The sequence below is a fragment of the Muntiacus reevesi genome, chromosome 1 (assembly GCF_963930625.1).
Source record: "Muntiacus reevesi chromosome 1, mMunRee1.1, whole genome shotgun sequence".
In the NCBI taxonomy this organism is placed as follows: Eukaryota; Metazoa; Chordata; class Mammalia; order Artiodactyla; family Cervidae; genus Muntiacus; species Muntiacus reevesi.
Window position 1 is genome coordinate 236,212,953 of NC_089249.1, and position 26,702 is coordinate 236,239,654.

Here is a 26,702-nt window from a genome sequence, read left to right on the forward strand (position 1 = left end):
CTAACAATGAAAAAACAGAAAGAGAAATTAAGGAAACAATACCATTCACCATTGCAACAAAAAGAATAAAATACTTAGGAGTATATCTACCTAAAGAAACAAAAGACCTATACATAGAAAATTATAAAACACTGATGAAAGAAATCAAAGAGGACACAAACAGATGGAGAAACATACCGTGTTCATGGATTGGAAGAATCAATATTGTCAAAATGGCTATTCTACCCAAAGCAATCTATAGATTCAATGCAATCCCTATCAAGCTACCAACGGTATTTTTCACAGAACTAGAACAAATAATTTCACAATTTGTATGGAAATACAAAAAACCTCGAATAGCCAAAGTAATCTTGAGAAAGAAGAAAGGAACTGGAGGAATCAACCTGCCTGACTTCAGACTCTACTACAAAGCCACAGTCATCAAGACAGTATGGTACTGGCACAAAGACAGAAATATAGATCAATGGAACAGAATAGAAAGCCCAGAGATAAATCCACGAACCTATGGACACCTCATCTTTGACAAAGGAGGCAAGGATATACAATGGAAAAAAGACAACCTCTTTAACAAGTGGTGCTGGGAAAACTGGTCAACCACTTGTAAAAGAATGAAACTAGAACACTTTCTAACACCATACACAAAAATAAACTCAAAATGGATTAAAGATCTAAATGTAAGACCAGAAACTATAAAACTCCTAGAGGAGAACATAGGCAAAACACTCTCCGACATAAATCACAGCAAGATCTTCTATGACCCACCTCCCAGAATATTGGAAATAAAAGCAAAAATAAACAAATGGGACCTAATGAAAATTAAAAGCTTTTGCACAACAAAGGAAATTATAAGTAAGGTGAAAAGACAGCCCTCAGATTGGGAGAAAATAATAACAAATGAGGAAACAGACAAAGGATTAATCTCAAAAATATACAAGCAACTCCTGAAGCTCAATTCCAGAAAAATAAACGACCCAATCAAAAAATGGGCCAAAGAACTAAACAGACATTTCTCCAAAGAAGACATACAGATGGCTAACAAACACATGAAAAGATGCTCAACATCACTCATCATCAGAGAAATGCAAATCAAAACCACAATGAGGTACCATTACACGCCAGTCAGGATGGCTGCTATCCAAAAGTCTACAAGCAATAAATGCTGGAGAGGGTGTGGAGAAAAGGGAACCCTCTTACACTGTTGGTGGGAATGCAAACTAGTACAGCCACTATGGAAAACAGTGTGGAGATTTCTTAAAAAACTGGAAATAGAACTGCCATATGACCCAGCAATACCACTTCTAGGCATACACACTGAGGAATCCAGATCTGAAAGAGACACGTGCACCCCAATGTTCATCGCAGCACTGTTTATAATAGCCAGGACATGGAAGCAACCCAGATGCCCATCAACAGATGAATGGATAAGGAAGCTGTGGTACATATACACCATGGAATATTACTCAGCCGTTAAAAAGAATTCATTTGAATCAGTTCTAATGAGATGGATGAAACTGGAGCCCATTATACAGAGTGAAGTAAGCCAGAAAGATAAAGAACATTACAGTATACTAACACATATATACGGAATTTAGATAGATGGTGGCGACAACCCTATATGCAAAACAGAAAAAGAGACACAGAAGTACAGAACAGACTTTTGAACTCTGGGGGAGAACGTGAGGGTGGGATGTTTTGAAAGAACAGCATGTATACTATCTATGGTGAAACGGACCACCAGCCCAGGTGGGATGCATGAGTCAGGTGCTCTTGCCTGGTGCACTGGGAGGACCCTGAGGAGTCGGGTGGGGAGGGAGGTGGGAGGGGGGATCGGGATGGGGAATACGTGTAACTATATGGCTGATTCATGTCAATGTATGACAAAACCCACTGAAATGTTGTAAAGTGATTGGCCTCCAACTAATAAAATAATATTTAAAAAAAAAAAAAAAAAAAAAAAAAAGAAGTGTTTATACCCTGTTCCCTGGTAATTTGCCTTTGAAGGAACATGTTTGAAGATAGATTTGTTAATGTCTCAGGGAGCAAAGCAGGCTTCCCAGGTAGCTCAGTGGTAAAGAATCCACCTGCCCATGCAGGAGATGCGGGTTCAATCCCTGGGTTGGGAAGATGCCCTGGAGGAGGAGATGGCAACCCACTCCAATATTCTTGCCTGGAGAATCCTATGGACAGAGGAGCCAGGCAGGCTACAGTCCATAGGGTTACAAAGAGTCAGACACGACTGAACACGCACAATTCACTCAATCAGGGAGTAAAACTAACTTAACTCTTCTGTGTTTTTCAGCACCAGAGATGTTCAACTGCAGAAGAGAAGCAGGCTATTCCTTTGCTGTTGACTGGTGGTCACTGGGAGTTACAGCATATGAGCTGCTGAGAGGCCGGGTACAGTAGAATTACATTTACCTTTGATTACTCTTCCAGTAAGTTTCATTTGTACGGTGAAAGAATAGAATTTTTTTTTTTTTTTGCTAAAAATCAGGTAGTTTGTTTCAGAGATGAAATTAACTCTGCCATGTGATGCTGGTTGCAACCCTTGGGATTTCTGCCCATAATTAATTCAGTCTTCTACATATGGGACCAAGAAAATGAGTTGACATTAAATTATGCAGATAAAATTAAATGAATTATAGGGAAATTATCAACTCCCAGAGAGGGAAAATCAATACACCTCATGCCCTATCTTGTATAAATATATTTGTTTGTTTAAAGAAAATCATTTTGCAGTTACAGTCCAAGGCTTTGATTCAGACACACTTCCCCAAGGTGAGTGTGAATTATTAATCCAACACAATTCATGCCCTGTCTTGTTGGATTTCTGTCTTTCATTTGACTCTCGGGTTCTGGATTCAGTGGCAAATTAGAGTAGTTTCCTTTTAAAAGTAACATTTCTTAAACTAAGAACATGCCTAATTTTGCTAAGAAGAGATTTTTTTTTCTCCCTCCCATATTATTGTACCTCCTGATAGTTCCCTGTGATTGGCTGTAACTGAGAATGTATTAACACCATTAGTTTCATTTTTCTTTCTTCTTTTGCTTAAGAAAGGTGGAGAAAAGTGACTGTTAGGTTGCTGAATTTGTATCTACATATATGTTATCAGCTGTAGTGAATGTTACACTTATATTTGTTGTGGTTGTTGTTCCGTCTCTAAGTCGTGTCTGACTCTTTGCAACCCCATGGACTGCAGCACCCCAGGCTCCTCTGTCCTCCGCTGTCTCCTAGAGTTTGCTCAAATCCGTGTCCATTGAGTTGGTGATGCTATCTGACCATCTCATCTTCTGCGTTCCCTTCTCCTTTTCCTTCTTCAGCTCATAACTAAAAGTGTGTATGCTTTTACCAGCCTCTCCCTATGTTCCCCACCCTCAACCCCTGGCAACTATACTTACTATTCTACTGTTTCTATAAGCTTGACTTTTCCCCCCAAAGATTCCATATAAATGATATCATGCAGTATTTGTCTTCTCTAAGTTATTTCACTTTGCATATTGCACACAAGGCCCATCAGGATTTCCTTTTTTCTTATGGCTGAATAATATTCCATTACTCATATATATTGTATGTGAATATGTATTTTATATGTTATATGTAATGCTCCATTATTCTTTTATAATATATCCATATCTGCTGCAATGCAGGAGACGTGGGTTCAGTCCCTGGGCTGGGAAGATCCCCTAGAGAAGGGAAGGGCAACACACTCCAGTATTGCCTGGAGAGACCTATGGACAGAGGAGCCTGGCGGGCTACAGTCCAAACAGTTACAAAGTCAGACATGATTGAGTGACTGAACACACATATAATGAATATTATGTGTAAATATGTGTACTTAGTCATGTCCAACTCTTTGTGACCTCGTGGACCGTAGCCTGCCAGGCTCCTCTGTCCATGAAATTTTTCAGGCAAGAATACTGAAACAGGTAGCCATTTCCTTCTCCAGGGGATCTTCCCGACACAAGGATTGAACCTGTGTCTGTCATGTCTCCTGCATTGGCAGGCGGGTTCTTTACCACTTGCACCACTTGGGAAGCCCCATATAAATACATATGTGCATAAATACATATATATTACATATACACATGTCTTTATTAATCTGTTAGTGGACATTTAGGTTGTTTTGGTGTCTTGGCTGCTGTGAATAATGCTGCAATGAACATGGCAATGCAGAGTCTCGTTTGTAAAGCACAAATCTCAGTTTTCCTAGTGAAGGAAAAATGTTGCTACCTAATTCCTCACACGCATATACCCTTCATCTGCCTTATCAACCCTCCCCTTCCCCACACACTCATCAGACGCCTTAGCTGGTCATCCTTTGCTCTTTAGTACCAGGTTAACTTTTCAGATTTTGCTTCAGTATGAACGATGCTGACTCTTCCCAAACTCACTTCAGCTTCTTTGGACTTCCTCATCTCTCGAGGCATCCCTCAAAGGTCTCCCTCTCATTCCTTTGCCTATAAAGATATTTCCTAAGATAAACCCTGTTTGTTTGTTTTTTAAATAACTCTTTGAATAAGTTTGAAAATCGCTAAATTAAGTTTGAATAAAGTTCAGGAGGTATCTAAATTGTAGAACTTTTCAGAATCCTTATATTTCATGTAGGTGTTCATTTCTAACAAAGGACAGACTTGGACTGTCCCAAATTTCTTCTGCAGGAAAAGTCTTTCTCCAGGTCTTTTCATACTCAGATCCTACCCATTCTTTTTTTTTTTTTTTTCTTTTTTTCAATGGCTCATTTGTATCTGGTGGACAGGGAAAGATTCTTTTCATTTGAGGTATTCTCCAGCTGCATCCTCATCACTTATCACAATCCACACCTCCTAGCACTGTCAAGCTGTTGCAGCTGCTGCTGCTAAGTCGCTTCAGTCATGTCCAACTCTGTGTGATCCCATAGACAGCAGCCCACCAGGCTCCTCTGTCCACGGGATTCTCCAGGCAAGAATACTGGAGTGGGTTGCCATTTCCTTCTCCACCTACCCATTCTTTATGGACCTCAACAACACAGCTCCTTCTCTGAAGAAACTTTCTCTGATCTCTCTAGCTAAAGTGATCTGTGTATCTTCCAAATATTTATGTACTTTCTCTCTCTTATATATGGATATTCCCTGGTGGCTCAAGTGGAAAGAGTTTGCCTGCGGTATGGGAGACCCTGCAGTGTTTGATCCCTAGGTTGGGAAGATCCCATGGAGAAGGAAATGGCAACCCACTCCAGTATTCTTGCCTGGAAAATTCCATGGACAGAGGAGCCTGGCAGGCTACAGTCCATGGGGTCACAAAGAGTTGGACACAACTGAACTATTTCACTACTCTCTTATAACCCTTCTGAATTTAAAATTATTGAAAAAAATATAGAAAAGCAGAAAAATAAAGGTAGAAGTCAACCACATCCTCTAAAGCAAAGTCTCAGTTAAGAAATTAAACCCTCCTTTGACCTTCCAAATCTCATCTTTCAGAGTGTATTCACTTCCAAACCTTTTCTGCTTTTGTAAAGATAGTCTATTTTCACATGCATGCACATACACATTGTTATTGTTGTTTCAGTAAAAATAAAATTATGCTTTAACATTTCTGTTGAGACCTTTTTTTTTCTGTTTTAGGATTAAAGCCATTTCATAAATGTAGTGCCCTTCTAATTTTTCTAGCTATATCAATTTTTATGTTTTCAATCTCTTCTAGGAGTATAAGTTTATTAAAGGTAAAGCCAGTGTTTTATATAGTTTAGTATTACCCACAGTATTTAGCTGTAAATAGGTACCTGACAAATGTTTGTTGAATGTATGGGGGAATAAGTCAATACAAATCAATTCTGACACATTCTTGGAGAGAATCACCAAGGAGGCTATATGTAATTATGTTTCAAAATATAGCCAACTCAAAGAAATGAAATAGCAACATTTAATTATAACAAGCAACACAAATAAACCACTGAAGAAAGGTGCTAAACAGTCATTCCCTCCACATGGACAGATTGTGATTTGCAGAAAAATACATGCTTCAAGGGCTTCCCTGGTGGCTCAGATGGTAAAGAAACTGCCTGCAATGTAAGAAACCTGGGTTCGATCCCTGTGTTGGGAAGATCCCCTGGAGAAGCAGGTAAAAGGCTACCCACTCCAGTATTCTGCCCTGGAGAATTCCAAGGACTGTATAGCCCATGGGGTTGCAAAGAGTTGAACATGACAGAGCGACTTTCACTTTCATATGCTTCAAAGGGAAATGTGCCTGAAACATCCCTGTAGTGTAAGAGCCTGACCATGGTCTTGATAAATGGGTCCCTTAGCCCTTAAGTTTCTTTGTCATTCTCTATGCCCCAGCTCACATTGTAAAGGCAAGATCCACATCTTCTCTAGTTGTAATATCCATAGTATTAGCTTATGATAGGGACAAACGTTGTTTTGCACTAATTGTACATCCTTGGCTGAAGCTCTTTTGCTTTTGTACTCCTGAAATAAGATTAGAATCACACTTTGTCCCATCTGACATTTTACCTTTTCCATCTTGTCTATTCTTTATATTCTCATTCTTAATTTATATGCTACCCTAGAATTGTCTGCTATATCCTGTCATTGTACACTGTTATTTTTCTTTATATCACCGTATCCCATTGACTTCTGTGTGAATGTGCATGTATATCTGTACAGTCTCTGTAATTATTCATGGCTTCACTGAGTAGACTATAGGCTCCACCAATGTAGAAATCCCATCTGTCCTGTCTTCATTGTATCCCCAGTGCCCAGCAAAGGTGCTGAAACATCACAGGCATTCAATCAATATTTGATAAGTGAATAAATATACAGTTCTAGTTGTTGATGGCTTAATGTGAATTTTAAAATTTAAAACTAGAAAAATAGGTTATTGTATAAGACAAAGGCAATTGGACTATTTGGAACAAGTTGACAGACCATGAGGATTTAAAATATATATATATTGAATTCAGTCCTATGACCTTCTAAAATAAAAGAAAAAATGTAGCATAATCTTAAACCATTTGCTTATAGCATGTCAGTTAATTTATTATTTTATCAAAGCATTTTGTGTATTTAGATGTCTCATAATTAGTTTTAGAAATATCAATGGACTGAAGAAAATTTAAAAAAAAGAAAACATATACACACACACATATAACCCCAGAAGCTTGAGTGTGTCAACTTGCCCTAGCTCTTAATGGTAAACATGCAGTGAGTCACAGGTAGTGACCCACAGAGCCCTCAGCTTGCAAACAGTCAATAAACATTGATGATGTTGATAAGGTACACTCTTTTTCTGGTATTGAGTTACAAGGGTTATTTCCACTCTGTCATTACTGAAGCAGATGAATTAATTATGGTCATTTATTCAGTCTTGAGGGAAGAAAGTATGTGGCAGTGTTTTTAAACCTCACATAAAAAAAAAAAAATAAAGTTTGGCCAAGCTCCCTTTTAGGGAGTCAGACCTAGCACTTCCTGGTTCCCTGGGTAACAGGTGTTGACATGACATGTTTCGAATTAAGACTTCCTTCACATCACCTTTATTGCTGACTCATCTTCCTATTCATGGTCTACATTTATTGGGTTGGCCAAAAGATTCACTCAGGTTTTTCTATGAAATTGTTTGGAAAAACCTGAATGAACATTTTGTCCAACTCAATATCTCCACCATTCTTTTTACCTTTATTTCAATAATAATAACATCTCTCCTCTATTGTCTAATATATATCAGTCACTCTATTGAGAACTTTACGTGTATCATGTCACTTAATTTTCCCAACAATCCTCTAAAGTGGTTCATTTTACAGAAGAAGGAATAGAAACTAAAATTGACTGACTCAGTTTAGCACTCAAATCCTTTTGCCTTCAAAGTTTAAACATTTAATTACATTATATGACCTTCATATACTTCATATACCTCAAATACTGATATCAACAAGGAAAAATTAAACTCTTTCATCTCTCCCAATTTATCAGTCCACGGTCATTGTGCCTTGAAAGACCCAGGCACTTGATAAATGTACACAGCCACAGTTACCGTCCTATTGTTGGTTAATCTAATGTGAAAATCTTGTTCATTCAACAAACATATAATGAGCACTTACTAGGTGCTAAGTCCCAAGGGCAAAAAACGCGAATATGGTATGGAAATGGCAAGCCACTCCAGTATTCTTGCCTAGAGAATCCTGTGGATGGAGGAGCCTGGTGGGCTGCTGTCCATAGGGTCGCACAGAGTCGGACACGACTGCAGCGACTTAGCATACATGCATGCATTGGAGAAGGAAATGGCAACCCACTCCAGTATTCTTGCCTGGAGAATCCCAGGGACTGCCGTCTACGGGGTCGCACAGAGTCGGACATGACTGAAGCGACTTAGCAGCAGCAGCCCCTAGCTTTAAGTAGCTCACTTCACGTAGAGAGAATCCCAGGGCGAATCCTTTATGAAACAAAGAAATCAGCATTGGTAAAGGCTGCCCTCTAGTGGACATCTGTGAAATTTTCTAACAAATTTCTTTCTTTCATTTCTTTCCCTCTTTCCCCCAAGTTAAAATTATAGCAGAGTCTGGCTCTCTTGAAACTAAAAATACTTTTGCCTCATCATATAATTCTCCACCCAACTCCACAGAACTAGCAGCTCATTGCATTTGGAGCTGGGGTTGAAGTCTTCTGTGTAATCTTCCAACCTGAACTTTGTCCTTATGATTCAAACAATTAAAAAGAGGTGTGTGTCTGGTAAAACTCTGAATCTCTTTATAATCAGCACTTAAATAATAATTTTTAAAACTTCTACTTACTGAGCACTGGGCTTCTCTGGTGGCTCAGACAGTAAAGAACCCACCTGCAATGCAGAAGACCCAGGTTTGATCCCTGGGTTGGAAAGATCCCCAGGAGAAGGGAATGACAACCCACTCTAGTATTCTTGCCTGGCAAATTCCACGGACAGAGGGGCCTGGCGGGCTACAGTCCATGGGGTCGCAGAGTCTGACATGACTGAGCAACTAACACTACACACTGTTCAGTATTTTAGGTAAATACTTATCTAAATTAACCTTATAAGACAGTTCCAAATTGACATCTCAGAGGTGGATTTAGCCCACAAAAAAAGTTTCTTTTACCCAGAGGCATTACCAGCTTTTAAGAACTTGGAGGTTTCATGAGAAACTGTAGTCTTTCTGTATATTTTTAAAAAGCAGGAAATGTGGCAACCATGTACTGTATCTGCATATGGCAACAAAACAATCAGCTGGAAAGGATTAGAAAATCCTACTGATATTTTATTGGTTGAAAATTTAGCTTGGAAACATTTACAAAGCAATGTTTTTCCTTTTACCCTATAAAAATGAAGACTCTCACTTCTCTCTTTTAAGAGACCGTATCATATTCGCTCCAGTACTTCCAGCAAGGAAATTGCACACATGTTTGAGACAGCACTAGTGACTTACCCTTCTGCCTGGTCACAGGAGATGGTATCCCTTCTTAAAAAGGTAAGGATGAATGCAGGACAAAAGGAAGTGATAAAAAGAAGCAGGCGATCTGGTTTGAAGCTTAAGTTACAGGGACTTCCCTGGAGATCCAGTGTTGTTAAGACTTTGCCTTCCAGTGCAGGGGTTGGGAGTTCAAGCTTTGGCCAGGGAACTAAGATCCCACATGCCTTACCACCAAAAAACCAAAACATAAAGAATAAAAGCAATATTGTGACAAATTCAATGATGACTTAAATAAAAAAACAGTCCACATCAAAACAAAAAAATGGTTATGATACTGGAGGCTGTCATAATAATATACATTTCTGGAGTGGGTTTTGCAGCTAACAGATTTCAAATACCTGGCTTCGTTAATAAGGCAATGCACATGTCCTCTTGAATGTCTCAAAAGACATTTCAAATTCCATGTGCCCCAAATGGAATTCTTGAGCTCTATATTTCCTGGACTTTCTCCAGCATTCCCTCACTCAGTCACTGGCCTCTCCATCCACCCCCTTATACAAGGCAGAACCGGAAATCACTCATCCTCCTCATATCCACTCCATCACCACATTCTGTTATTTGACCTTTTAAATACCTTTTGAATCTGACACTTCTCTCCCTCTCCCCTGCTATCTTCTTCCCAGTCCTATTGCCATCAAGTGTAGACTGCCCTGTACACTTTTACACACTCCATTCTGCTCTCTGCTCTGCCCCACAGGGACCTGTTCAAAGCACAGGTCATTGTTTTCCTATTGTTCTTAGGATAAAGATCAAAATAATTTGTATGGTGTAAAGGTTCTAACCACCCCTCGAGCCTTATTTTGGACTTCCGTCCCCTGTTTGATGACACAAACTGCCTTGTGCTTCGTTTCCCTTCTCTTTCCCCTCCCCGACCTCACCCTCAGATGCCAGTCTCTTGCCCCAGGCCTTTGCACGGCTCGTCTCACTGCCTGGAACACTGCTCCCACCCCCAGTTCTTCTGGCTCCCTTCTTTAGATTATTACTACTCAATGTGATTCACTACGTGGTCCAAGTACATTAATTACTCCCCACTGGGTCCATAACGAAACATAGAAATTGAGAGAAGTGTTAAAAAACAAAACCTGTATAGCAGTCTGATGCTGCTGATGCCTCAAAGCACATGGTCAGTGGACTCCCCTCACTGAACAGGGTACCAGCCTATGTGGTGATGTCATGCTCAAATCACCAGTTGCACACAGTGTGGAGTTCCATACTAGCCACACACAGTAACACCACATATTGGTTTCAGTGGGTTGGAAATTAAACCAAAGAGAAATATCTAGCCCTTCTGCATAGTTTGAGAAACAGAGCATTAGATCTCAGCTCAAATCTCACTTCTTCAGGGAGCCTCCCTCTATTGTTAGCTCACACAAGCATGAACTTTCCTTCATCACATTTTTCACAATTTGAAATTACACACTGCACATGTGTGACTTTTGGGTTAGTACCGTTGCTCTCAAGCTGCACAAGGGAAGGACCACATCTGACTTGTTCACCATGGTGTCCTCAGCGCCTAACACACAGCCTGACAAGTGGGAAAATTTGGAATTTGAACTAATGAGATCCAATGATTTTCATCAGATTTTTCAATGTACCCATGTTCACCAGGAAGACTAAGGATAGTTGAGGCAGAATCTCAATCATGTGTATTATGTGAAAGAAAAATGAGGAGCCCAAGAGGATGAACTTGCCTTTTTTCTGAAGAGAGAAAACTGCACAGGTTGTAGCTAGTCAAGGAAAAGAGCTTTGCGGACTGACTTCAAAACCTATGTCTCTTGTCTCTGGGTCAAGTGTTCTGTTTTCCAATAGGGATACTGCTGTTGGTGATGTAAAAAATACAGAATAGGGGCAGAGGTCATTTTCCATAAGCAAATTTTCCTTAGTTCCAAGACAGCCTTCTCTCCCCAGAATTGCACCCTGATGACCCACAGTGATCACCTTCAGGCCCATTCTCAAGTGGAACTGCTCCTTCCCATCCAAACCACAGGACCATAATGATATTGGTTCTAGGGTGGTTCAAGTTAGGAAACAAAATCTTTAATCTCAGTTCACAAAACCCAGAACTGTTGCAGTAATCTTAATGACATCTGTGTCACTCCCAGTATATATTGATTAGTTATAAACACTGCTAAAATTTTTAGTGTGAAATGAATTTCAGGTGTTAAAATCAGTGTACATTTTTCCACTCAAGAACAGATTTCTTAGTCACTTTAAACATGGCCTTATTTGAACATGGCCATGTTTAGTCATAGCTAAACCTAACGAAATAGATCATTATCCCTTTTTTGCAGATGGGTAAACTGAGGTTTAGAGAACAAACTTGCCCATCATTAATCAGTTACGGAATCAGGAATCAAACATGTTTGACTCAGGAGGACAAGCTGGTTTCACTCACCACATGACCAACTTACAATTCATTCTGACCACTCATTATTATCTATATTATTTGTTTATGGGACTAAGGAAGGAAAATACTGCTTGTTTCCTTCAATCCTATTCCTGAAAATATTTATAGGGAATCTTTATGATTTTTTGCTCCCCAAGTTTTGACCTTGTTCATGATCTTGGTGTTTGTATTCCATTGGCAGCTACTTGAACTGAATCCGGACCACCGATTTTCCCATTTGTCTGATATTCAAAACTTCCCATATATGAATGATATGAACTGGGATGCAGTTCTGCAGAAGAGGCTCATTCCAGGATTTGTTCCTAACGTGAGTCAATCCTAATAAACCCTTAATAGCTCTCATTCATTGCATATTCTTCTGTGTGCCAGATACATAGATGGTCTCATCAGATAACCACATCAGTGTTGTAAGACAGTCAATGTTCCTGTTTTACAGATGAGAAAACCAAGGCACACACAGGGTAAGTTGACTGACAAAGGTCACAAGGCTAGCAGGTGGCTAAGCTGGGATTCCAGTCTAGGTCAGTGTTGGGAGTTCTAGCTCCCAACTACTTTTTTGTGGCTTACTTTTGGTGGAAACAAGTCCTAATCCTACAAATAGTCTTTTCCAGGAATCTGCCAATTTAAAACGTTTTCTCTGATACCAAAGGTGTAGGCATTTGTATCCAAGGAGTTTTGTGAGTCAAAGGATTGAAAGCTGCTTGGGTTAGGTATTTGTTTTTACCATTCATTCCTCTTCCTCTGGTAGTTCGGACTTCCCTGGTGACTCAGATGGTAAAGCGTCTGCCTGCGATGTGGGAGACCTGGGTTCAATCCCTGGGTTGGGAAGATCCCCTGGAGAAGGAAATGGCAACTCACTCCAGTACCCTTGCCTGGAAAAATCCCATGACCAGAGGAGCCTGGTAGGCTACAGTCCATGGGGTCACAGAGTCCTACACGTCTGAGCAACTTCACTTTCACTGATGGTTCTACACTGGGAACCATATTCTCAGTGACTAATAAGCAAAGGGAAATAAATCCCTCCTAGCCAAAAAACATTTGTGGCTTCCTGCATCTACTGAGCTCCAGCCATGGAGCCAAGTGAGACCTCTAACCCCTCTCTCCCCACGGCCTGATTCTACACACTCAGTTGCAGGCAGATTGGCAGAATAATCATCTCTTAAAGGAGCCTGCAGAAACAATTCAGAGTTTTCTGTTCTTAAGCCCAGGCCAGAGACCTGCTATGGGCCTGTGGGGGTGTGATCCTTCACATATAAACAGCAGATGGGTGGGTGGGGTATAAAGCAAGAGGCACCAGAAGGCAATGGGGGGGAATTCTAGGATGGGGGAATGCCATCTTCTGGAGCAGCAGGAGGTGGGGTCCTACCTGGGGTCCAGCAGGGACCGCTTCTTGGCTGACACATGAGGCCTTGGAGATCTAGGCACCTTTCCCATAGTTTCTACTCTTTCACGCGCCACCCCTTCAGCGCTGCCTCCAGAGACCTTGTGTGCGTGCTTCTCTGGTTTAATTGTGAACCCGAATCATCTGGGGAGCTTGTTACACATGCAATTTCCTGGCCTGGTGTTCAGAAACACTGATCTGGAAGTCTGGTTGGGGAACTAGGGATCAACTTAGGGTGATTCTGATCCACCACTGAACCTACTTTGAGAAACATAACCCCAAAGGGCAAACTTTAGAAAGATAATTATAATAGGATTTCCTTTCTAATTCCTGGAAGCCTCCTTGGGAGTTTAGCAAAATAAACAAAATACAAAAAGAACATGAAAAACAAGGCTGGCGATAAATTACCTGAAACTGCGTGGAAATCCCAGCTCATTATTCTTGGACTGTTCGTGCAGGACTGAGCTTTATTCTCCTTATTCAGTCCGGTTTATTTTTAGACAGGAATGTAAGGAATCAGTCAACCTGTCTTCCTTGCAGAAAGGCAGGCTGAATTGTGACCCCACCTTTGAACTCGAAGAAATGATTTTGGAGTCCAAGCCTCTTCACAAGAAAAAGAAGCGCCTGGCCAAGAAGGAGAAGGAGATGAGGAAATGCAACTCCTCTCAGGTAAACAGTCCCCTCACACTCAGGGTCGTGGGAATCTTCATGGCTGCTACCACTTGTTGGAAAGCTTCCAGTGGGTGAGCTTCCCGCAGGAACTGGCAGCTTCGTGACTGTGAGAAGGAGCTGAACACGCCAGCTTCGGAAAGCGAAGCCCTGGGCGTCCCAGCAGCAATCTTTCACATCTGAATGTCCTGTTCTCTGCAATTAACTTGATTCCCTAGTGCTTTCTCCTAACTCTCAATTCAAATATTGCGATCTCCTGGAAGGGAATCTAGTTGGCAAAGCCTAGGTCAGGTTACCAACCTTAAAATGGTGGGAAATGTTGTTTAGTCACTAAGTTGTGTCTCAGCTGTTTTGGGCCCCATTCTTTTGAGGAATCACTGGGAGCAGCCAGTCCTGGAGGGGCATGTCTGGTCTTTGCTAGAAGCAGAATCTCCTGATATCAGGGCTAGCCAAGTAGGGAGTGTCTAGTCACAGAAAAGATGGAATTATATGGTTGAGCATCATTGCTGGATTTCAGGCTGAATCAAATTAATTTTGTAACTAACTATGTTATCCTCTGTCAGAGTTTAGAGGTCAGATTTCAGAAAAGTAACTTACAGGGGCTCAGTAGGATTTTACACAGTGGTTTTGTGTGTAATAATGATGGTGAAGCATTAAATATTCACCTTGCCTCTAATGATCATCCATGGGCTTCCCTGGTGGCTCAGTGGTAAAGAATCCACCTGCCAATGGGAAGATCCTTAGTAGAAGGAAATGACAACACACTCCAGTATTTTTGCCTGGAAATCCCATGGACAGAGGAGCCTGGTGAGCTATGGTCTGTAGGGTCGCCAAAGAGTCAGACAGAATTTACCAGCTAAACAACAACAATGATCATCCATTCATCCACTCAATCATCCACCCACCTCCCTACACACTCAACTAATGGTCATCCATTCTTCCATCCCTCTGTATACATTTGCTTAGGCTGTTTTTATTGAATCCCTATTATCTGCCACATTCTGTGCTTAACACTGGAAAGAGATATGAATAAGATATAATTCCTGCATTCACTGACATCCCTGTTCTCAGAGATTGCATAATCTTGTGGTTAAAATGGCTCTGCAGACAAGCAACTATTTTCAATGTTCTTAATTTCTCTAGTCCTCAAGGCATACTGTACCCTTTAATGGTCAGTTAACCAAAGTCCACATCCTGTTTGTCCACGGAACTGGCCTCTGAGCAGATTCCCATCTTTAAGTGTTCTCTAGGGCTCTCCAAGGAATGCTTTGCTGTACCACAAACCCATCTTGCTTGCTGCTTTTCACTTTACCCATCTTCCTCCTAATGATCTGTTGCTCTTCATATCATAACCAGCTGGCTTCTCCTGGCTAGCGCCTTCCTTTTCCCCCAGAGAGCTGCCTGTGTAGGCTCCTCGGTGAAGAGACCTCCAAATGTATCCAAGAACAAGACATCACCTTAATTATAAGTTTTTTCGAGTTTTAGAGATAACAGCAATTTGTGAGTAACTTGCCACACCTTCCCTGCTTTGAATGATGTGTCTACCTTCCTCCCCATCCTTGTACCATGCCATTCTTGACCTCACTCAAAACCCTCAAGATGCATAGGCCCTGCTAGTCTCTGGCCCTTACTCTTCCCTTTTCCTGGAATGTTCTCCTCTTGGACCTTCACTTAGGGGGCTTCCTCCCCTCTTTATGCCCCAAATGCCTCCTAATCAAAGGTGAGGTACCCTCTTTCTCAGCCCCTATTTTTAACTCCTTTATGACCTTGCGCTTGTGTGTTTAGTCGCTCAGTCGTGTCCGACTCTTGCAACCCCCTGGACTATAGCCCACCAGACTCCTCTGTCCATGGGATTCTTCAGGCAAGAATCCTGGAGTGGGTTGCCATGCCCTTCTCCAGGGGATCTTCCCAACCCATGGATTGAACCCATAGTTTATAAATTTTTTATTTTTGCTTATTTGTGTCTTTTTCTGTCCCACTAAAATAAGGCTTCTGCTGTGCAAAGACCAGGTGTCAGTCTTACCCACATTGTCTTCATGGTACCCCAAGAGTGCATGTAATAGAGTAGAGGCTCAACCAGTGTTTGATCAACACATTAAAAGAAGAAAAATCTAAAACTGAACCGTGAAGACTGGTCATTGCTGTTCTTAGAATTACAAGATCAAGCTCCACCCACAGGACATCTTCCTGTGATCCCCTCTTCTCCTAGACCTAACCTGTGTCCAGCCACCAGGTCGCAGGGCAAACTCCCACACCTCCCATGGGAAAGGCTATGAGCCACTCACCCACAGTACAGAACCTCTGACATTTCCTAATGCCAAGGAGAAGGAAAAGCAATTTCTTCTTTTTCCCAGGTATCATGTCAATCTCAGAATCATTTGCTAAGAGGTGGCTTTGCTCATGATTAAGAGAGGCCTTTACATTGTTAATCAAAGTTTACATTCTCTTTACAGTCTTTTTGCTTGTCTTGTTTATAACCTTTTTATTATGGTAAAACATGTATAGGATAATTTTCCATTTTAACTATGAAGTATACAGTTTATTAAGTGCGTTTGCAATATTGTGTACCCTCTACCACTGTCTATCCAAAATTTTTCAATACTCCCCAAACCACTAGTTTTTCTTTAATTTGTCTCAGCAGTGTTTGTACTCATCAGAGTACAAATCTTTCACCTCCTTGGTTAAACTTATTTCTAGGTCTTTTATGCTTTTGGAGACATGGAAATAGAATTTTTTCTTAATTTCTTCCTAGATGATTAATAACTGCTGTGTAGAAACACAAGTGATTTTTCTGAATTAATCTGTACACTGCAATTGAATTCATTTATGAGCTCTAGTAGCTTCTTGACGGATACTCTGTAGTTTTCTATGTTAATATATAGGATTATGTCATCTGTATATTGAGATACTTTTAGTTCTTCCTTTCCAGTTTGGATTTGTTTATTGTTTTTTCCTGCCTGGTTGCTCTGGTTAGAAGTTCCAATACAATGTTGAATAGCAATGGTGAAAGCAGATATCTTTGTTCTTTTTCTGATCTTAAGAGGAAAGACTTCAGCCTTTTACCATTGAGTATTATGCCAGCTGTGGGGTTTTTGTCAATGCCTTTACTCATGGTGAGGAAGTTTGGTTCTATTCCTAGTTTTCTGAGTGTTTTTATCATGAAAGGTTTTGATTTTTTCAAATGCCTTTTCTGGGTCAGTTGAGACATTGTGAAGTATTACATTGACTGCATTTCTTATGTTAAACCATTTTTGCACTTCAGCAATAAATCATACTTGGTCACAATGTGTAATTTTTTAATATGCTATTGGACTATTTGCTGTATGTTGTTTAAGATTTTGCATCTATATTCACAGGGGATATTAGTTTGTAATTTTTTCCCTAATAATGTCTTTATTTTTGTATCAGAGTGATGCTGGCCTCATAAAATAAGTTAGAAAACCTTTCCTCTTCTTGTATTTTTTGGAAGAATTTGAGAAAGATTGGTGTTAATTCTTCTTTAAGTATTTAGAATTTACCTTTGAAAACATCTGGTCTTGGACTTTTCTTTGTTGTAAAGTTTTTGATTATTCTCACTTGTAGATTACTCCTGTAAAACATCTGCTGAGATTTTATTTCTTCTTGAGTCAGATTAGGTAATTTGTGTTTCTAAGAATTTGTCCATTTCATTTAGATGTCCTAATTTGTAGGTGTACAGTTATTCACAGTATTCTTATTTCTGTAAGGTTGGAAGTAATGTCTCCACTTTCATTTATGATTTTAGTTATGTGCATTTTTTCTATTTTTTTACTTTATCATTGTGACTAAACATTTCTCAGTTTTGATATCTTTTCAAAGAACCAACTTTCAATATCATTGATTCTATTGTCTTTCTATCCTCTGTTTCCTTTATCTCTGCTCTGATCTTTATTGTTTCCTTTTTTCTGCTAACTTTTAGTTTGCTCTTCTTTTTCTAGTTCCTCAAGGTATAAAGTTAGGTTGTTGATTTATTTCTTCTGCATCCCATACTTTTTAGTATTTTAGTTGTATTTTTAGTTGTATTTTTGTTTTTATTCATCTCAAAGTATTTCTTAATTCTTCTTGTGGTTTATTTTTTGACACACAGGTTGCTTAAGAATGTGTTGTTTAATTTCCACGTATTTGTGGATTTTCCAGTTTTCCTTCTATTATTGATTTATAGCTTCACCTCATTGTGGCTAGGGAAAATTTTGTATGATGTTTATCCTTTTAAATGTATTGAGATCTGTCTTGTAGCCTAATATGTGGCTTCCTTAGACTCTTTGAACATATTTATGGGCTCAGTCATTCAGTCATGTCCAGCTCTTTGCAGCCGCATGGAGTGTAGCCTGCCAGGCTCCTCTGTCCATGGGATTTTCTGGGAAAGAATACTGAAGTGGGTTGCCATTTCCTACTCCAGTGGATCTTCCCAACCCAGGGATCAAACCCACATGTCTTCCATCTCCTGCATTGGCTGGCAGACTCTTTACCACCAGTGCCACCTGGGAAGCCCGAGCATATTTAACAGAGTTGTTTTAAAGTCTGTCAAGTAAGTCCAGTGTTTGGGCTTCCTCAGGGATGACTTATGTCAATTTATTTGGTTTCTCTGAATGGGTCATACTTACCTGTTTCTTTTTATACATTGTGATTTACTGTCAAAAAATGACATTTGAAAATTATAATGTGGTAACTCCAGCAATTGGATTCTCTCCTCCCTCCTCTAGCATTTGCTGGTATTTGATTGTTAAAGGCTACCCTTGTACTTCTTTTTTTTTCCCCCTGTATCACAATTTTATTTTCTCTTTAAATATAATCTTGAATTCATGGCATTTTCAGGCCTAAATGCTTTCTTTTTAATTTTTTTATTGAAGTATAGTTAGTTTACAGTGTTGTGTTAATTTCAGGTGTACAGCCAAGTGATTCAGTTATATATGTTTACATATATGTATACATAGATAGAAAGAGGTATAGATTCTTTTTAGATTCTTTTTTCTTATAGGTTGTTACAAGGTATTGAGTATAGTTCCCTGTGCTGTACAGTAAATCTCTGTTGATTGTCTCTTTTTTTGTTGTTCACTTATTTTTATTAGTTGGAGGCTAATTACTTTACAATATTGTAGTGGGTTTTGTCATACACTGACATGAATCAGTCATGGATGTACATGTATTCCCCATCCCGATCCCCCCTCCCACCTCCCTCCCCACCCCATCCCTCTGGGTCTTCCCAGTGCTCCAGGCCCGAGCACTTGTCTCATGCATCCAGCCTGGGCTGGTGATCTGTTTCACTATAGATAATATACATATTTCAATGCTGTTCTCTCGAAACATCCCACCCTTGCCTTCTCCCACAGAGTCCAAAAGTCTGTTCTACATCTGTGTCTCTTTTTCTGTTTTGCATATAGGGTTATCGTTACCATCTTTCTAAATTCCATATATATGTGTTAGTATACTGTATTGGTCTTTATCTTTCTGGCTTACTTCACTCTGTATAATGGGCTCCAGTTTCATCCATCTCATTAGAACTGATTCAAATGAATTCTTTTTACAGCTGAGTAATATTCCATGGTGTATATGTACCACAGCTTTCTTATCCATTCGTCTGTACCCTTGTACTTCTGAGTGACGTTTACCAACTGTTTTTGCAAAGACTATCCCTTGTCATGCATCATCAATGCAGTCTTTCTTATTTTGGCTTGTGTTCAGCTAACATTTTGATAGAGATTTCCTTAAACACCAGGACCATTTTTAAGTTGCTTATGTCTTGATTTGGCATTTGGTTGCTGTAAACCTTTGATTGCTTTCCAGAGTTTTGGCAGTGTGGGCCCTGACAGTTTCTGCTTTTTTTTTTTTTTTTCTGCTGAGGGGTGGCAGTTTGGAGCTGCCTGTGCCACCATTTGGCTCTAGTTTCTCCTAGTGTTATAGCAGCAGTTTGAAAACAAAAAGGATTGTGCTTCAAAACAATGAGCAGTCTTCCCCCAAAGAAAGATCAGAAAGATGACAAATCTCAAAGTAGCACTTTATTTCTACTCAAGGATTTTAAAATGTGAGGATCAATCTTAGCAGCTCACTACATTATCATCATGCTAGTTTATTCATTCATCTGAATCTCAGGGTGTGGCAGGGCATTGGAATTTTTTTAAGTTATTTGGGTGATTTGGGTATGCAGTTGAGGTTACAACCTGCAGTTGTAGAATTAGGCTGATTAGTGTAAAAGCACTGTTGTTTTCTTTTTCTCCCTATGTCTCAGTGTCATCATTTATGAAATGGAGTTTTAGTATCGGTACCTACTTCATAGACTGTTCTGAGTCAATTAGTACATGTCTGCCAAAATGGTAGCCACTGTTAAAGAAGATGTGGTACATATATAAATGGAATATTACTCAGCCATTAAAAAGAATGAAGTAATGCCATTTACAGCGACATGGATGGACCTGGAGATTATCATACTAAGTGAAGTAAGTTAGACAGAGAAGAACAAATATCAAGTAATACCACTTACATGTGGAATCTAAAAAAAATGATACAAATGAACTTATTTACAAACCAGAGATAGACTCACAGACCTAGAAAATAAACTTATGGTTACCAAAGGGGAAAGGTCAGGGGATGGGAGAGGGATAAACTGGGAGTGTAGGACTGATGTGTACACACTGCTGCTGCTGCTGCTAAGTCAACAGCAGTCACGCCCGACTCTGTGCGACCCCATCGCCCGCAGCCCAACAGGCTCCTCTGTCCCTGGGATTCTCCAGGCAAGAGTACTGGAGTGGGTTGCCATTTCCTTCTCCAACGTACACACTACTATATTTAAACTAGATAACCCACAAGGATCTACTGTATAGCACAGGGAACTCTGCTCAATATTCTGTAATAACCTAAATGGGAAAAAAATTTGAAAAGAGAATAGCTATTCGAATACATGTATAACTGAATCACTTTTAAAATTTTAAAAAGGAGCAAAAAATTAAAAGTGCTAACCCTAAAAAAAAAAAGTGAGCTGTTGTTATGTTTTATTTTTCCACTCTGCTTCCTGAGTTCTCACTTCATTCTTTTCCGTGGCTCATGGTATATGCCTCTGCTCATGCTCATGGTAGACATTCTGTTGATTCTTTGCTTCATGGATGTTATCCACTGACCCTCTCTGCACACCAACCTCCTCAAAGTAAAGAAGCAAAAAGACATGCACACCAGTCCATCTGCCATGGAAGCTAATGACCTAAATCCTCTTTTTCTGCCTCCTGAGATTTCCACCTGCTCTAAACCCTTCAGATATTTCTGATGCCTTTTGTTCTTTTCCTAGTCTAATCATTGTTTGCTCTCTCATCCCTAAGAAGCACATCCCAAGATTTTTAACCAGTAGTTTTCTTCTCAATCACCTAACACCCACTCATTCCTCCATTCTGGTTGTTCCCCACTCTTTTCCCTCATACTCTTTCTGGTTTATCCTTTTGACTTGTTCATGGAGCTGCCCTTCTTACATTTTTCCAGTTAAAGCAGAGGAAAGAGAACATGTTGCACATGAGCCCTTAGGGCCAGGATTGGGACTCATGACATCTGCAATGCTGTATCACAAATTCATCTCTGAGTGTGCATTTTACATCTTTTTAAAAATAAAGCAGAGATATATGCCAGAGAAAAACAACTTGAGTAAACTTCTGCATTTTATTTGATTATAATCTTGATTTTTAATGTTAACATATTTTAAAATGTTAACATTTTAAATATTCTTCATGTTAAATTTTGTATAACTTTTGCTTATATATCTCTTATATGTTTATATTATACATATGTTGTCTGCAAAATATAAATATATAAATGTAGAAACATGTATGTGTATAATATATATAAAGTATTATATAAATATATTAAGCATTTGTTTATATACTTTGATATAATATTTTAATGTTAAAGTATTTTTTTCTAAAATCTTGCTCCAAGGAGCTCTATCAGATCACAGGTATTGCCCATCATTGATACTGGAAACCCTCAGGGTCACAAATCTCCCAGTTTGTGGATAAGAGGGACGTGTAACAGAGTCTACTTTCTCTCCTTTGTTTTTCTTCCTTTGCTACTTCTCTGAAATTTCCTCTCCTTTTTTTGAAAGCATATAATTTATTTATTTTTAATTAGGGTATAGTTGCTTTACAATGTTGTTAGTTTCTGCTGTATGAATGGATAGATTGAAGATGTTGTACACATATACAATGGAATATTACTCAGCCATAAAAAGGAACGAGACTGTGTCATTTGTAGAGACATGGATGAACCCAGAGACCGTCAAACAGAGTGAAGCAAGTCAGAAAGGGAAAAACAAGCATCGTATATTAATGCACACATGTGAGCTACTCTCCTTTTTATAGTTTTTCTTCTAACAGTTAAATATTTGTTCATGAAAGAAAAAATAAAAACTCCAGTACTTGAGGACTTAGTATTTTCTAATTCCTAGATTTAAAAACAGAAATATTTTTTCCTTCGAGAAGAACACTTTTCATCAGAAGTGTTTTGGAAGGATTTTATTACAGACTTGAACCCACCTGTCTTGAAGCCATGGTTTCTTGTGCTAAATGGCCGAAAGACATCAAGCTCATAAACTGGAACCCAGGTCTTCTCTTCCTTGCTGCCTCATTGTGGGGAGGAGAGAGGTGCTCTACTTTATTCTCTTTCTTTCCTATTTGCTCCTTTGTTAATCTGACTGTGGTCTCACTCTGTCTACAAATTTTCAGATTGTATCTATTTTGAGGATACTTTGGTCTTAATTGATTTGGGCCACTCAGTTAAACAGACACTCAGTAAGTTATTGGCTATTTGAGACTCTCCATTCGTTCACTAACTATGTTTCTATTTTTTTCCCAATGTCCACCCGGAAGACATGCCTTCTTCAAGAACACCTTGAATCTGTCCAAAAGGAGTTCATAATTTTCAACAGAGAAAAGTAAGTAACTCCTGGAAGAACAGCAGCCCAGCAAATGATGGACTGTTTCAGTCAGATTTGACTTGCAATGCCTTGATATATTTTTAAACATATTTTTATTCTAATTACAAAAATGATGCATACCCATAATAGAAAATCTAGAAACTTCATAAATCTTTTTTTCTTGTAAGAGATTTCAAAAATTATAATAGATAAATTAGCTTAGCATGAGGTCTCTGTTGATGTTCAACATTTAAAATCAATGATATTTTTAATAAGGTTACCTGATTCATGCTTCTTTATAAATTGTTGGACTTCATGCTATCATTTCAAAAGTTTAAATCTTTTATTTCTCACTTCAATGATTAAATCTACTTTATATCTTCCTTTTAAGAGTCAAAAGGGACTTTAATAAAAGACAAGCAAATCAAGCCTTGGAACAAACCAAAGACCCACAAGGAGAGGATGGTCAGAAAAGCAACCTGTGAAGTTCTCATCATCTTCTTGGGACATTTCCACGTCAAGAAGAGCTGACAATAATTCTCACCTCTCCACACCTCACACACCTTAGAAAATGTGAATGAATGCCTTGGGGAGGCAGCATGACACAGGGAAGAATCCCTGGGTTCCTGGGAACTAGTTTCACAATTGTGTGACCTTGAGCAAGTCACTTAATCCCTTTCTCTGCTTCAGTTTGTTCATCTAAAAGGAGAAGTTAGTACTAGATGAGTTCTACGCTGCCTTTTTAACTGCCAACATCCTGTTATTCTTAATAGCCTCTATTTTTACTTTAAAAGGAATATTTGGATGTAGATTTATTTTTCCACTCTTGTTTACACTGTGACAAATGGACTTCAGTAGCTGATGGAGTGAAGCCCTTGAGAGCTAGAAAACTTCATAAGGAAGCCAGAATCCCCAAACCCACCTGAGGAGGAGTAAGGAATTTATTCAGGAAGAAATGAGTGGGACCAGATAAGAAGTAACACATACTGATGAGGGCCCTCCAGTGGTGTGCTGGACCTGAACACTACACCAGCTTGTATCATTTAGTAAGAGCTGCTAGGCATAAATGCCCCAATGCCCTGTTCAGTGATGTGAAATTGAGAAGTTGAAATTGGTGATGGTGGAAATATTTACACCATGGAAACTGGCAGATGCTACAAATAGGGCTTTCTTCCCCCTCCCAGCAAGCCAGTTTTGAAATATTTAGCATACCCCTGGCCTTCTAGAAGCATGTTCCTTGGGAACTGTTACCTCTTAAAGACTATCAGAGACCTGTGTCCAGACAGAATTAGAAAAGAACATTGTCACACATGTCCAACTTATAGTACACTGAAGTTGTATCTTACACGGGAGTTACAGTCTAAGTTAGAATGTGAGGTGAATTTGGAAGATAGTAAAATTTACCCTTGAAAAATCCCTTTAATATACATTAACATATAGTGAGTATCTTTTCTTAGAGAAGCCCAATATCATCCCGGCCCTTCACTAATGAAACGAGTCATCTTTGATTCACTTTTTTGGGTCTCATTTTAAGGTAATACCAGATGCACTAAAATGCTGACCAGCTTATTCATGGCTTGGTAGACGACTCACACTTTAAACTGTGGAATGCCCACACATCTGAGAGGTCTAAGGTCATGGAAACTGACTAAGGGAACAGCAATAGCTACTTGTGCTCACTGCAAAGAACGGCAGGCTGAATCACCTATCTACGATATTTTCTTTATCTGCCAAATACAAAGTTTAACTCGCCTAGGTTGAGATGTAACTCTAGTCTCCAGATACACAGAAGATCTTTGCAGAAGAACTGTTTTTTGGCAACTCCCAGATGCAGCTGGGTGAAGAATAAACAGGGTTGGTGGGGGTCTGTTGTAACTCTTAGCCACTCAGCTCATCAAAACCTTGCCTTCCTTGTGGAGTGTGTGGGGCTCATCAAGGTGGCAGTAAGTTGGCAACAGGGGAGACCAGACAGGTGGAAACAAGCAGAAGTAACAGACGCTGCTACACAGGACTTTTCCAGAAGGGAGGTCACTCTGGGCAACTCAACATGAGAAGAAAAGCAGTGCTGAGCTGTAAATGCAACACGGACGGTTTCCTCCTTCCTCAGCTGACAGGCCCAGAACTTCTGGCCTTGAAAACCTGGACACAGGGCCTCTCTGCTTTAAGAGTAACCACATTTCTGTTAAGAATTAAAAGCCAGATCCTATGTTCTATTTGATTCCTTTTCTCTATGTTTCCCCCACATGATCTGTCTGTGCTAGTTTTTCTCCCACATAAAAATTATGGCCCAGTTTCCCAAGGAGGGGGTTGACCGAATCTGTAAGGAGGTGACCAGATTCTGCTTCTCATTGGTAACCAGGAGCGTCAGGGGCCACGTGCATGTTTACCAACTTCCGTCTTTCATTTGTTTGGAGTCAAGCCCTGATGTGCATGGACTCATCTCTCCAGTCACCTGGTTCCCCCCCTTTCTCTGACCTTGTCTATTATCATCCCAATGGAGAGACTTTGGGAAAGATTTACCCAAGGGCAATGGGATTGGCAGGGTCTCCGTTGGGATGAGAGTTAATCATTTGTGCCATTTCATGTCTACTCAGTTAATAATGGAATAGGAACTCAAAACAACCAGGTATTCTGTAGGGTGAGTATCTAGTTTTTACTTCCAGTGACCTTCTTCTGTGCCTGCAGCACCTTTGTGGGCTTTCAGGAACCACGGATGCAATGACTAGAGGGCACAGCCTGAGAGGTTAAGATCAGATTTCCAGTCCTCATCAGGTTACAGAGCCACAACGTAGGTCAGGTTAGAAAATGAAAAGCATTGCATCTATCAGTGAAGAACAACTGATCCCAAGAACCTCCACTGGGTATTTTGAGCACTAGGACAAAAGTTTCCCCAAATATAAAAGGATTCCTAAGTCCTTACCATGACTGCTAGATGTTGAAATCAGATCCTTGGGTTTCATTCTGTAACCTGGGCTAAAACTGACTACCCTACGGGGTGAAACATATCTAGGTTTATCACAGTCAAGGCTCAGGGCTAAGAATTTTTTTAAAAATTACAAAAAATAGGATGAGTCTTAAATCCTTTTGTCTGGCCTTTATGACATCTTATTTTCACTCACAGCTCCCTTACCTGTGTGGAGCGTCTGAAAAGTCTGAGCAGGTTTGAAGTCCAGGAGCATCCTGGTTCTAACACGCTGGCACTGCAGAGGGGCCCACCCACCCCAGTGCAAACACAGGGACCACAGGTGGGTGGGTGGGGTGGCTCTGTGACCCTGTCCTTGACCTGAACCCCATGGGAGGAAATGCTTTGCTAATGGCTCATTCCCCAAGGGCAGCACTGGTCTTACCTGAGGGCACTGCTAGGGCAGAAATCAATGTCAAAAAACACAGAACACTGCTCTGTTAATGAGGGAAACTTAATTAATTGGCAATTAGTCTGCTTCTGATAGTTAAATTTTAACCAGAAACAACTAGACTTTATATCATCATAGCTTTTCTAGCCTGGATGGATGAATAAATAACTAGGGAGAGAGAGCGGGTCACACAGCTAGCAGGGGCCAGCGCTGCTGCTTTTGGCTAACGCAGTAATGCTAAGGCTCATAATTCTTCAAGGGCTCAATGAAAAGGCATGAAAAAGAGTGAATTGTTTTAGTATCCAGTTGTCCCTGCATTCTGTCGACACAAATCTGTTTCCTAGAGACTCTGCCTGTGATCACCATTTCTTACAATCTCAGTGTGTCTGATATTTAACACTGTTAAAAACCCAAACCCAGTTTACAAACTGTGCTGTTGTGAATGGGTAACCCTTTGCTGGGAAATCTGTGCTTCTGTTGAGCTGTAGCATACATGCTGTCAATGTGCCTGTATGTATTAAAACGTCTT

The 26,702-nt window shown here is 39.9% G+C and overlaps 1 protein-coding gene across 2 annotated transcripts in view; it reads left to right on the forward strand.

Annotated features, from left to right (window-relative positions):
- The window catches only part of STK32A (serine/threonine kinase 32A), a 145,016-nt gene extending 118,314 nt beyond the window's left edge, over positions 1-26,702 (forward strand). For both annotated transcript variants that reach the window (XM_065918856.1, XM_065918857.1), the window contains exons 8-13: positions 2,300-2,397; positions 9,336-9,452; positions 12,044-12,169; positions 13,784-13,912; positions 22,774-22,838; positions 23,212-26,702. In XM_065918856.1, the coding sequence (XP_065774928.1) occupies positions 2,300-2,397; positions 9,336-9,452; positions 12,044-12,169; positions 13,784-13,912; positions 22,774-22,838; positions 23,212-23,305 (629 nt within the window). In that variant the 3' untranslated portion in view covers positions 23,306-26,702. The remainder of the gene's footprint in view (positions 1-2,299; positions 2,398-9,335; positions 9,453-12,043; positions 12,170-13,783; positions 13,913-22,773; positions 22,839-23,211) is intronic.